General features: G+C 40.4%; 1 protein-coding gene across 1 annotated transcript in view; it reads right to left on the bottom strand.

Annotated features, from left to right (window-relative positions):
- LOC105466919 (protein phosphatase 2 regulatory subunit Bbeta) overlaps positions 1 to 14,293 on the bottom strand; it is a 111,950-nt gene that overhangs the window by 41,614 nt on the left and 56,043 nt on the right. Inside the window, 1 exon segment of the mRNA XM_071098254.1 lies at positions 2,493 to 2,657. Within this exon segment, the coding sequence (XP_070954355.1) occupies positions 2,493 to 2,657 (165 nt within the window).

The following is a 14,293-nucleotide window of genomic DNA, read 5'->3' as shown; positions in this document are numbered from 1 at the left end:
TGTTATTTATGTCTACCCTTAGGCACACATTTATTAAATATTTCCTGACCCCTGCTTATATGTCAGGGGGTCATATAATGTGACCAAATCAGATTCAGTTCTCATCCTCAAGGAGTTTACTATCTAGAGGGGAATGACATTGAACAATTCATATCACATCCATGTATGATGAATGCCAACCTTTAATGTCACTAACATCATTTATGACACCCATAGTTATTTTAAAAGAAAATGTTCATTTTCCCCCTTCTCTTTCTTTGGATTTCTATGGCCACCATTCTTTATCTAGGTTCCAAACTATCCTCGCATTGAGACTAAAGCAAAACCTTCTAACTTTCATACCTTTCTTCACATGACCACTGTGTTAATCTTCCATAAAACACAATTATTATTAAATCTGCTGTCTAGCTACATGATCTCAAATTACTTCCCACATACTAGAAACTGTGCTTCTCCAAGTAGGGTACCTGTGTATATCCTTGCGGGTTAGGAAGAGGGGAGGATGTGGGGTATACTAGAAAGTATAGGAAACCATATGATAAATGTTACATCTTTTAGAAACATCAACTTTGTTTAAAATTTGAGAGTGGGGGATAGAAATGTAATTATTAAAGTGAAAATAGATATTATATGGGGGTGAAATGTAAAACTCACATGAAATTTTAGAAAGAAAAGTAAGGCTTCAAAGAAAATCTGTTGTGGTCAGCACCTCCCCCAGGGTCGCCGGTCTCTGCCAGGCATGTGCTGTTTTACCTTTGCTGGTAGGTTGGGCCAACCCAGAGCACACAGGGGGAACAGGATTCCTCTCTGTGCCCTCCTTCCATGGCAGCAGGGCTCATGGCTTGGCCCCACCACAACTGTGTTTGGTAGAACAGCTTAAGAAGGTCTGGATACTATGGGAACCAGACTCTGGGTATAAAATAAGTACTCACTGAATGCATGAATACATGACAGCATAAACTTTGGAATCCGATCCTCAAGGATTAACCTGATATAAACCATCATCCCTATTTAACCTCATTAACCCAAGATTCCCCTTTCCCCCAAGCCTGACACTTTTTATTTAACACTCTTCAAAAGTTCCATTATTTTAGTAACTTCAGAATTTTGCCCATTCTGTGCTTGCTGCCAACAATACTCTTCTTTCTGTTTCCCACCTAACCAAATCCTACTTGTACTTCAACAGTCATCTACTCAGCCTCTGCCTTCCCTGTGAGGTCTGTTTCGAACATCTAAATCCCCTCTGAATGACCTAACCCATAATTATCTCCACCATTCACTTGAGTATTAAAACTGAACTGCCTTATACATTGTTCCTGAAATGCTTCTTGGGTGCATCTTGCCTCATTAGCCAAAATTTTAAATTCCTTGAGCATAGGAAATAAGTCTTACCTTTCCACTGTACCACTCAGAGTTCTTTATTGTAACAAATACATTGTAGATACAAGAATATCATGCTGTATCTGTGACTGAATGAATTGTAGTTTAGATCAGTGGTTCTCAACCGGGAGTAATGTTTTCACCAAGAGGATATTTCACAATGTCTGGAGACATTTTTGGTTATCATAACTGGGCTTGTGTTATTGGCATCTAGTGGGTAAGGCCACAGATGCTGCTAAACATCCTACAATGTACAGGACAGCCCCTTCCCCGAAACAAAAAACTAGGTAGCACAAGATTCAATGGTGTACTGTTAAGAAGTGCTTATCTATATTATAGTGGCTTCCTAACCTGTCTCCTTGTTTCTTTGTTCTCTTAGCCAGAATTTAACCTTTATCCTTCTGCCTTCTGTCTGAACAATTTCCCTAACAACTAATTCTGATCATATTACTCCTCTGGTTACTATTATGGCCGTTCACTGATTTTGATGAAAAAAATTCGGGTTTTAAAAACCATGGTCATTACGACGTGGCTCTGGCATCCTATAGTCACAATCTCTCCAAGAAGCCACCAGTTCCTTCCCCCAGCTGCTGTTCTAGATGCCTTTTATGTTCTCAGCCTCCCACGCAGTTCAGCAAGTCCTGTTAACTTTATTGCCAAGATCTGTGCAGTACTGTGCAGGTTACATGGATTAAAAAAAAAAAAAAAAGATGTGTCCACAACCCATCTACCCTCTCAATTTCCACTCACTTCTTTGTCTAGGCCACCCTTCAATGGTCTCCTAACTGGTCTCCCTGCTATTCCTCAAAGTCATTCTCCCCATGGCAGCAAGCATGATTTCCTTAACACATAATTTGGATCACATCACACTGTTATTTAAACCCTTTTCTGATGAAGGTCATGTCTTATTTATTTTCATCTCTGGATGTTTTGGAATCAAACGTGAATGTTCATCTTTACTGAAATATAAAATACGGAGCTGACTCCCACTTGTAGTTTCTTTACTCCTAGTGTGTCTGGTGTAGAAAGGGAGATCATAAGCTTCCAGGCTCTCCCCCTGCATGTTGGAGCCAGTGGCCATGTCCCCCCACCTCCCTTCAGCTGCTACTCACACTTGGTGTGCCTGTCACACAGGGCAGATGCCCGCATGTCACACAGCCGGATTGTCCCTTTGCTGCTGCTGTACACGAAGGTGTTGCAATGATGGGGGTGGAACTCGGCTGCTGTGATCACCTCCGTGAGCTCCTCCATGTTGGCTGGCTTAATGTCCACGATATCTGGCACAGACGAGTCAAGGAAGAAACCAGGAGAAGGAGGCAGGAACTTGGGGAAGGGTAGAATTAGCAATGGCACCATCTTACATTAGTGTAATATGTCAAGATTTGCTATGCACATGCTGGATCCTCATCATAAACTTGTCCCAGAGAGATGAGCCTCAGGAACTTTAACAGCCCAGGGTTACCCAGTAGTCAGAGGCAGCATTAGAACTCAGGTCTCTTGACTCTTCATTTGTGTTTTATCCTCTAAAAACATGTAAAAGACATCCACTCATGACTAAAGTTAACTGCTTGTGCAATCAGGCTAAAATGTACCAAGTTGCAAAGATTTTGCTTCTCATTTTATAATAATGATTAAGGTACTAGTCCTATTATAACCAAATAATTCATTTTGTCTGATTCCTTAACTGGATTCTTGGGCTGGTAAGTGATATCTATAATAATAGAGTGCACACTCTCTTTCATGAAATCCCTAAGCCCTTCTTTATAATGTGTTGATGATAATAATAATAGCTGCCACCAATAATTTAGCACTAGCTATAGGCCATTCACTGTGCAAAGCATATCATGTACTTTATCTCATTTAATCCTTACAAGAACTCTACATATCAGCATTTTCCTTATCCTCATTTTTTCAGGGGTGGAAACGGATGCTCCAAGTGCATAAAGTAACTTGCCTCAAGTCACATGGCTAAATGACAACACTAGGATTTCATCCCAGGTGCAAAGTCTGTGCTCTTTCATAATTATGCAACATTTCTTTCATGTATGATATATAAGACTTCTAGTCTCTGTAAGTTGTGATCTGCTTTTCAGCTTGTGAGGGAGTTTTTAAGTATCAGAAAGAAGCCATCTAGTTGGAAATTTTTAGGGTCCCATGGAAAATATCCTTAGTTTTATCATCTGGGTTTTTTCTTCTCAGTATTTCCCTTTCTGATCAAGATTTATACCTCTGTTTTTTAAAGACCATATCCTTGTATATTGGAATGAAGCATTTACTCTTTTATTTATGAAGGTGACTCAATAAAAACAACCCCCTTCTGTAGGATGTCTGGCATGAGTGAAGGAGTGGGTTTGTACAGATCTCTTCACACCTCCACTCAGAGCTTGGGGGATCAGGACACAGAGGGGCCGAGGCACTGTCTGAGGACCCAGCAACATCCTGCAAAGAACGAGCCTTGTGATGTGGATGCTGCTACACAGTGAAGCTGACAAACAGGACTCCCACTTTTCCTAGATTTTTCCCACTTGTGAGCCACCTTTGTGATTTTTGCCCTATCTGTGCATCACCAGGTAGTACGTTTTACTTGACATTTTTCTTTCAGATCAACTTTAAATTGATTCACTGTTTTCTTTACTTAGCTTTATCTAAACAGTAACCCAATATTCATAAAATCATGGGTTTAATAAGGTAGCTATACTTTAAGTAACATGCATAAAGATCAATATATTATATATTGCATTTGTGTGTATATATATTATATATTTTTATATATATTATATATATTATATTTTATATAATATATAAAATAGTTGCAAATGAGTGTACCAGGAGTTTATGCACCATATTTTGGACAACAATGTATTGAATCAACAAGCAATAACTTGATATAACTGCCCCATTAGACTGAGATGGATGAAAGTCTTGCATGTTTTTCATTAACCTAGTAGCATAGTCCCCTCCTTAGAGTTTAGATGTGGTACAAGAAAATGCACTGATATTTTTAGTCCCGCTAGCACTAACAAAGTAATATCTATGATCAAACATCACCTATGCTCCTGCTACAACATTTCAACATGCAATTTGTTGCAACAATGGCTTTGTATTTGGTTGTGCCTCTTTCCCATTTATTATCTCTTATAAACCCTGTTGGGTTCTTTCTAAAATTGGCAATCAGGCAATCAATTGAGACTGAGCTAACATGTTACTACAATTTCTCCCACCAAACACAGATGCAAATATTACTTGGGTCTCCAGGGCATGTGGGTCTCCTGGCTTCACAAAATACTACCTTTCAACTCAACTTCTGCCAGAGTTATAAATATGATTGCAGTTAGCACCACATGCTTTGGAGCAGGAGCCTGTGCCCCTCAGAAGGAGGCTCTAGGCTGCAGCTCTGGTGCTCTCTCAGCCACTGACCCATGCCCTGGGCTCTATGGCCATGACATGGCGTTGGGTAAACAGAGGTTAGCGTTCAGCTGCTGTTAGATTTCTTCATCCTCCAGAGCAAGCCTTGATACCCCACGGTGCCAGTGAACATGTTTCTCTTTTCTCAAAATAGGGAAAGAAAATCTGGTGTCAGCTTTCTCAACCTCTACCAGTATAGCTCTAAAAACAAGCTGAACTGGAAGGGATCTTCGCTGTGTGGGAGGGGGAGGTGCTACAGCTACAGTTATTTTTTCCCACCTAAAAATAAAGCCCCAAAGTCAGAATGTGCAAAAACAAAGTGCCTAAACATGTCTATGAAACCAGGAACATCCTCCGCCATCAAGGACGCCAGTGGGGCTGTGCCCACAATATCTGCCTAGAGCTGCCATCTCTGGATCTTTCCTTCTCTCACTGGACCTTCCAAGCCTACCCACCTCCCAGCCCTCATCCCCAAGCCTTTGGCTTCCTACCCCCGGCAGGTCTCAGTCTTCCTTTTTGAGTAGAGGGCTTGTTTAGTTTGACTCAAAGGGGTTCCAGGAAGAAACCACGATTATCCCTCTTTTTAATCACTCTGAATTTAAGAGAAAGATATGGCCAGTAGCTAATGCTGATCAGAGGCCAGGTCTGCCCTGTGCTAACACTTTCCATGTGTTGTCCCCCTTGCCCCTCGTCTCAGCCTTATGAGGGCAGAACTATTAACAGCTCCATTTTACAGCCGAGGGAACTCAGATACATTGCTTGAGGTTATGTGACACAGTGGGCAGAGCTGGGATTTGAACCCAAGCTTGTCTGACTCTGGAGCCTGGGTTCTTTCTCACCATGCCCCTCTGCCTCCTTTGAGGAATGGCCTCACAAAGCTGGCCAAAATGTGACAATTTTGGTTCTCTTGAAAAGACCCCCAGCTAATCTGAGAGGGCAGCCCCATCTCTTCTGGCTTTAGGCTTGTGCTCTCTTAATTTACCTACCACTTTGGTGACTGAATTTTCCAGAACCAGAATTTTTATGTGCTTTAAGATTTTGTTTTTTTGAAAGAGAATTTGGGACAAAATCCTGACAAGGGATTGTTTGGATTTTTACCTGTTGGAGGATTTGGTGAGTTCTAGAAACATTTGAGAGAAGTCTAGTTGCTAAAAATTAAATGACTTATGGTGATGATGGGAGAGGATATTCGACATCTGTATCCTCTAGAAACCCGGGCATTTTCCCCTGCACGGATCTAAAGGGCAATCCATGTTTTCAGCATATGTAATTTTGCCCTTCATGTTGGGAGGGAAGGAGAAAGAAGATGAGCAACGTGTGGCTCCATGTGTAATCTTGAAAATGGAATGATGCATTTTGACAGTCAATTTTCTTTTTTTTTTTTAATCCTTTAGAGCTCTCTATCCAAATTATGTCCCTGTTGTCCCAAATAACTAGATGGCAAAAGCAAAACAGAGCATTGAATTCATGGCTAATATACAACCCCGACAGCCAACAGATTGCTATTAAATTAACCCTGGGGCTTGACAGATCTGTTCTTCTTGACCTGACCGCTTACGGCATTTCTTATTAATGCTGAGCCCAGGCAAATTACATCTGCTAACAAAAGGGGTTAATCTGGCTCTCTGCTGGGACTCTGGAGGCAGCTCTGAGGACAGGAGGGGGCACAGCCAGCTTGGCAGCTGAGCTCCATGCTTGGAAGGCAGAAGAGGGGAAGGTGAGGGCACCGCTGTGCCAGGCAGTGGCCTGAGGCATCATTTAAAATAATAATTGAAGACACCAGGAGGTCACTCCTTAAGGGATCCACTTCAAACAAATGAGAAGCCAGAGCCATAAATGGTTCATCAGCGGTGGGATGAGGGAATGGAGAGGGTCATGGCAGGATGGTAAGAGGTAGCATGGGGGCCATTCAAATATCATTTCCTAATCCCAAGTTTAGAGAAAGCTTTTTATGAAAACAAAAGTCCAGTGTTATATTAGAAGAATATTGACAACTGAAATAAATATACAGAATAAGGAAGTGATTAGATGAATTTTTATATATCTCCTTACATTGTTTTTGCAGTGAAATTTCCAAGTCTGTAAAAAACCATAGTGCACAAAATTCTAACGATAGTATGATGATGTCATTTAAAACTTATACTCTGAAAATGATGAGCTAAATGGGAAGACACCAAAACATTAGTGATAGTTCTATCAGGGTGGGTTTATGAATGGTTTTTGATTTCAATGATCAGTACTATTTCCACATTTTCTTTTAATGAAGTTGTATTTCAGGCAGGAAAAAATGTTAGGGCCAGGCATGGTGGCTCACGCCTGTAATCCCAACAAGTTGGGAGGCCAAGGGGGGTGGATCATTTGAGCCCGGGAATTTCAGACCAGCCTGGGCAACATGGTGAAACCCTATCTCTACCAAACATACCAAAAATTAGCCAGGTGTGGTGGCATGCACCTGTAGTCCCAGCTACTGGGGAGGCTGAGGCAGGAGGATTGATTGAGCCTGGGAGGTTGAAGCTGCAGTGAGTGGTAATCGTGCCACTGCACTCCAGCCTGGGTAACAGAGCGAGACCCTATATTGAAAAATAAAACAAAAACTTAGGATACGTTCCATACTTAACATGTGTATTATTTTGGGTAAGGAAACTTAGGTACAAAGTATATACAGTCTGACTATGACCACATAAATTACACACACACACACACACACACACACACACACACACACACACACACAGAGAGAGACAGAGAGACAGAGAGAAAGAGAGAGAAGGGCCCATTTTCACTCATTTATTTCTTCATTTGTTCTACAAGTGTTTCCAAAGAATCTACACCCTGACAGTACTCTTCTGGGTGCAGGAGATACAGTAGCGACCAAAGCAGACCCCAAACCCCCTGATCCATGGAGCCTATATTCTAGTAGGGAACAGTCAATAAACAAGGTAAATGAGTGTAATACACAGTATATTAGGCAGTGATAACTACTAAGCAGTAAAAGCAGGACAGGGAGAGGGAAATTATGTCTCTATATGTCCTAGATTGAATAGAAGGAAGGTTCTTGGCGTTGTATGTTCCCACTCATAAGTGGAAGCTAAGCTATGAGGATGCAAAGGCATAAGAATGACACAATGGACTTTGGGGACTCAGGGGGAAAGGGTGGGAAGGAGGTGAGGGATAAAAGACGACAAATTGGGTTCAGTGTATACCGCTCAGTAGATGGGTGCACCAAAATGTCATAAATCACCACTAAAGACCTTACTCATGTAACCAAATATCAGCTGTTCCCCAAAGCCTGTGGAAATAAAAGATTGTTTTAAAAAGAAAAATGCATATGGTGTAATCCCAACTATATACAAAATAAAATAACCTGTGAATATGCCTGATGTATAAATGAATAGAAAAGTGTGAGAGTCCATATCCTAACCTAGGCGAGCTTCCATAAGGATCACGTAGCAAATATTTTCAGCCTTTTGGGCCTTTGTCACAACTATTCAACTTTGCAGTTGCAGCAGGAAAGCAGCCACAGATAATATGTAACTGAAAGGATGTGGCTGTGTTCCAGTAAAACTTTACTTACAAAAACACTTCGGGATAAATTTGGTCTGGGAGCATAGTTTGCCAACCCCTGTTCTAACCTTTTAGCAGAGTAAGAGGTGAATTGTTTATTGCTAAAGTAATTTACCAAAAAATAACTTGTATTAATGTATGATTTGTATTAAATATAATATCAATAAAGGGAATGTCCTAATGCAAAAAAAAGTGGATTAGGAACCTGAACTTCTTTCCTTAGGAAAGTTGCAAAAAAAAAAAAAAAAAAAAAAAAAAAAAAGAAGAAGAAAGATTCTTGGGTACATCAGGAGTTTTAAATTGTTTTTGGCTCTTTAAATTTCTTTTATTTTCCCCTGAACCCACATTGTTGAATTAGCTAGCATTAAGTTAAAACTGTGATGCAAATCCAATGTATAGACAGCAAAATTGGTAGTGAGATTATTGGTCATTTCATTTTCCCCAAATCTCTACAATGAATACATATTATTAAACAAAGAAAGCAAAAAGCATTAAAAATGAGCAGTTTTCCTGGCTTAAAATCATCTTTGAGAGAGTTGGGAGACCAGGAACCTCATCTCGATGGGTAAAGTTCGAGATAATATTGTGAAAAAGATTGTGATGGTAACAAAATGGGGCCCAGAGATTGGGATTCAGTTTTGATTCTATTCCCATTTTGCTAAGAGAATTTGGGAAAGTCATTTTCTCTCTCTGGGTTCCTATTTCTTTGCCTATAAATGGGTATAACCCTATCAGCCTCTAAGAATTTTGATTATCAAACAAGATAATGGGAAAGATAATTTATTAAGTAGTTTTACACTGGTGTGAATATTCCTCCTTCTGAAGGAAACACATATTTCTCCAAGGATAGGGTTTATATGCATTGCCTTTATGAGGTGACTTTCATATGCCTCTGTCCCATTGCTGCTGATTTTGCTAATACTGACATGCATATTTCCCCAATTCCTGTCTAAGCCAATTGAGGATAGGAGAGCCAAGTAGGACGCTTTTCTGCAGGGCTGAGTATTATAAACATTGGCCAAGTTGAAGAGTGGAATCTATGTTTACCAGGGTAAAGTGCCCACATTCAAAAGCAGCTGAGGCTTTTCATATCCCACTTAAAGTCTGCCGATACAGAAGGTAGAAAATAGTAATATCTTTGTGTGAACACAGCATATTTGTTTGATGAGTTTGATTTCCTTTTAGGGACATGAGTTGCTTTGAGGTCTTTTTTTCTTTCCATGGTCTAAATTTAATCTTTGGATATTAAGCAATGATTATGAAGCATAAAGATCTTATTAGCTGAAAGGACATGTTGCTTGATGATGAGACACTGGAAATCTCCAAAGAGGACTCCAAGGGATATTCCTCTCTTAAGAGCTTAAAAAAAAAAGCCAATGTGTAAATATTCATGGAGTGTTTGCCAATTCCTAGGCTCAATATGAGGAGACTGACAAAGAGACACATGGTGTCATATTAAATATGTATTGGGCAGGGTGAAAGCCACTGAAGCAACAAGAGGGGAGAAACTTGTACTAGACCCCACAGCTCCCCTGGAAGCCTGCCTGGCAGAATCCCACTGAATTAAAAGGAAGCTGCTGTCCATGTTAGTAATGAGTGCTAGAACCTGGAAGCCAAGAGTTGAGGCTATGTGGTCCCTTAATTAGGGAATTGACTCTAACAGGGCCTCAGCGTGGTTGACAAATAAAATGAGGCTGCTATACAGGGTTGTTAGGACCAAGGTCAAAGTTGAAATATCCCTAGAGTCCAGTTGGCTTCTCCCAGATAATTCCTCTGTCTCATGTTCAGAGACTGGACTTCTGAAAGGTGAAGCTTCTGCTACCATTCCCAGCCTTGCTTACGCCATGCTCCACTTCACTCTCTGGGCTTCAAAAATAGTGGCCTTCTTAGAGTTCCTCCAACACGTCATACTCTCTCCTGCCACAGGACCTCTGTACACACTGAACACCTCTCTCCACACCTCTTTGCCAAGTTAGCTCATACTCTTCCTCTTTCAGATCTTAATCAATTCTTCAGCAAAGCCTTCCCTGGTCTATAGCAGGATTTAAAAAAATGCATTCATAGAACCATATTCCCTATCTTCACAGAAATTATCTCAGTTTGTAATTATATACTCAGTATATTTGATGAACATTACTCTGAAAGTGGCAAATTTGTTTTTTCTCATTTTCTTGCCTGGCACAAACTAGGTGCTCAATTTATCGTTGTTGAGGGCTAGTCTTTATTTTTACTTGTTATGGGTCTATTTAATAGATCCCATGTTGGACAAGGTAAGAACTCAGGTCAATTCATTCTTAGTCCTAAGAAAAGAGTTCAAAGGATTCTAGGTATACCATAGTTTTCATAAAGAAGCAACACCTTTAATATAAATTTTCATTTATTGCTATTGTCTCTTGTCCTAGAAAACTACTAATCTATTAATGACTTATTATGGTCCTGATGTAGTTAGCCTATTAAGACCAAAGTTTGATTGTTTATGTGAGAACCTGTTACACAAGACAAGGACAGACTGGCTACAGATGGAAGGGAGAAAATTCATGACCAGGTATCATGAGGTTTAGCAATGCCTTGCTCTGATCTGGTGCTAAACACAAGGCCCTAGACCTCAGAGTTCCTGCAAACATCTAGTAAGTAGAGGGCGACATCTTGCAAAGGACACCCAACTGCAGAGCCAAAGGAAGAGTCTAGAATTGAAAAGATGATCCAGATAATAAATTTAGCAGAATAAAAGCTACCATTCTAATATTCAACTTTTCTAGTTTCCTTGTTTCTCTCCGTAATTATCATGATTGTGGTAGTCCTGTTTACTGAGCATTGGCTTAGCAAGGTGCTGCCCTAAATGTGTGCGTGTGTGTGTGTGTGTGTGTGTGTGTGTGCGCGCGCATTTCATTCTCATAATCCTCTTTGATAGAGCTGCTTTCTACAGATGACAAAATAGAGAAATGGAGGCTTGGATAAATTAAGAAACATGTTAAAGCTTATACAGCCAGAAAGTGGTAGGGCTGGGTGAGAACTCTGTCACTTGTTGGATTCTAAAGACTGAGTTCTCAACCATAATGCCAAAGTCACACCAAACGCCAGTCGCAGGAAGTCATGACTTTTTTCTAACCATATCTCCAGATCACTTGTCTCACTATTTACTCAATACTTTCCATATACTTACTTTGTAATCTAAATAGATATTGAATATCTGTGAAATTGTAGGATATGATGGTTATGTTTTTTGACATTCATTAAATAAATACATCAATATAAAAACCAAAAAAGTCTATGTATTGCTTAGAAGCACGTTGCTTATCACTCCCAGTAGTAGCCACACTATGCTTTGGGAATCCCACATTATGCTATCCTGAACCATGTTTCTTCTGTCTCCTTTGTGAATAAGGGGTGTTGTGGAAATGAGACTTGCCTGGTGGCTGGTATTTTTCTGAAGCTGTTTTGAAAGATGGCCGCTTCCTACCCTAGAGGTGGCTATACTTCAGTGATGAGAGGCTCAGTGCTTAGGGCGGTCTGGTTGAAAAGAACTATATAGATATCACTTATCATCATTCTCATGATGACAATGATTATTTTACATATGGCTGCTTTAAGGGTGAATGGCACGGTCTCATTTGTATGCCAGCATCTGGCAGTCTGTCACACATCTGCAGAATATAACCTAAACTGCACTATTAATATTTCCCCTTTGCATTCTCCCCAAGGCATCTGTCTCCCAAAATGCCTAAAGAAACTCCCCTCCCCCCTGAAGGCCTAGAGGCAAAATTCAGAAAACATGTCACCTAGACTGGGGAAGCAGAAGCTCAGAGTGACAGCCAGCTGAGCCTGAGCAGATTTCTGGCTCTTGGAATAGATAGAGAGACAGGGAACCACCACCCACACTCATTCTATTAGCAGCTGCACTGCCAGGCAAAATCTGTAGGCAGGCCCAGACAGCATGTGGAGTCTGTTCCGTGATCAACAAAAGATGCCAGGCATGATCCTGATGGTCAGTTCTCATTGCCTCCAAATATATCTCATAATTGCCACTACCTGATTAAAGCTGCCTTCCCTGAAAGCCCTTGGAGACTGTTGAGTGCTCTCTGTGGTGGAGACTAGCTAGCTGTGTACCAAAACCGGGTCTTTTTTTTCCTGGGCACACAGCCAGACTACATTTTCCAGGCTGCCTTGCAGTAAGAGGTGGCCACGTGGCTGAATTCTAGCCAATGGAATGTATGCTTTTTTAGAGCCTGGCTCAGAGGAATCTCCCACTTGTGATCTTCCATGACCTTCCCTTTTACAGTCATGCTATAAACATGGTAACATTGGGGAGCTGCAGATGAAAGAGACCCGAGTTTCCAAATTACTGATTGGAGGAGGCTGCCTGCTGATGGGGATCATCAATATTAGACTTTACAGGAAAATAATCTTTTATTTGTTTGAGCCATTATGGGGTCTATTCTATATACAAACTTTTGGAGCTTTACTATAACTCTTAAAATTAAATTTCCAGGTTAGATTTTATGATCAACTGTCTACTGGATAGCTCTACTTCGATGCCCTACTATTATTTCGAACTTGACAGGTCCAATAATTTTCTATGTGTCAGAGTGTTCCACATACTGGAAAACAGCAATAGTTCATACAAAACCCTTGCTCTTGTAGAATTTACATCCTAATATGAGGAAACCAAAAATACATAAATAAAAAAATTTTAAATCATGGTAAGTACCATGATGATAACAGGGATAAAGAGTTATTGGTAGATACTAAGAGTTAATGGGAAAAAGTACCTCTGGGGCCTGAATAGTACATGCAGCTAGCCATGTGAATGCTAGGGGCAAAATTTTCTAGAAAGATGAAACAGCAAATGCAAAGACTGGAAGAATAAGGTTTACTTAGGAACAGAAAAGTGATTAGTTGGCTGAAACAAAGTGAATTAGGGAAGAGTGACATGACTGGATATCAAAGATGGAGACAGGTTCCAGATCATGTAGAATCTTAGAGGTCGAGTTAAATAACTTGGATTTTATTCTGAGTTCAGTGGGAAGCTACTGGAATTTATTTTTTTATTTTTTATTTTTTATCAGGGAAGGAATGATATTTGAATTACATGTTGAAGGGTCTGTACTGTATAAAAGAGCAAGAGTGAATGGAGACCAGATGAGATTGCTGCAGTCACAGAGGTGAGAGACAACAGTGGCTTATGCTAGTGTAGGTAGGTAGGAGTGGAGATAGGGATATATGAGTTGATTTGACATATATTTTAGAGGCAGGGCTCATGGATAGATGGAGTTAGAGTAGGGGAGGCTGGTAAGTGGAAAAGAAAACTCCATATTGATACCTAGGTCAATTGTTCAGTTGCCTGAGTTGTTCAGTACCATTCCTCATAAATCTCATGCCTCAGGTTTGTGAGGAATGGAGCACATGATAGGTATTCAATAAGTGACCAATTTTTACTATGAAATAGAGGGTCAACATAGTGGGGGTGAAAATACTGGCCCAGCTATTTGGCATTTTTTTTGACTTTTCTATATATTTTTTATTTTTATTTATTTATTTTTGAGATGGAGTCTGGCTCTGTCACCCAGACTGGAGTGCAGTGGTACAATCTCGGCTTACTGCAACCTCTGCCTCCTGAGTTCAAGCGATTCTCCTGCCTCAGCCTCCCAAGTAGCTGGGACTACAGGTGCATGCCACCATGCCTGGCTAATTTCTTTTTTGTATTTTTAGTAAAGTTGGGGTTTTGCCATGTTGGTCAGGCTGGTCTTAAGAAATCCTCAAGAAATCCACCTACCTAGGCCTCCCAAAGTGCTGGGATTACAGGCATGAGCCACTGCTCCCAGCCGACTTTTCTATATTTTAATTAAACAGGAGATAATGATACTTACATTACAGGGTTGTTTTATCAAATATGTCCTTGGGGGTAGAAGTTACTAATATAAAGAGGCATGATAGGGGATTGAGA

Source organism: Macaca nemestrina, chromosome 6 (genome assembly GCF_043159975.1).
Source record: "Macaca nemestrina isolate mMacNem1 chromosome 6, mMacNem.hap1, whole genome shotgun sequence".
Taxonomy (NCBI): Eukaryota; Metazoa; Chordata; class Mammalia; order Primates; family Cercopithecidae; genus Macaca; species Macaca nemestrina.
Note: the sequence above shows the minus strand (reverse complement) of the source record. Positions and strands in the feature narration are given on the sequence as shown.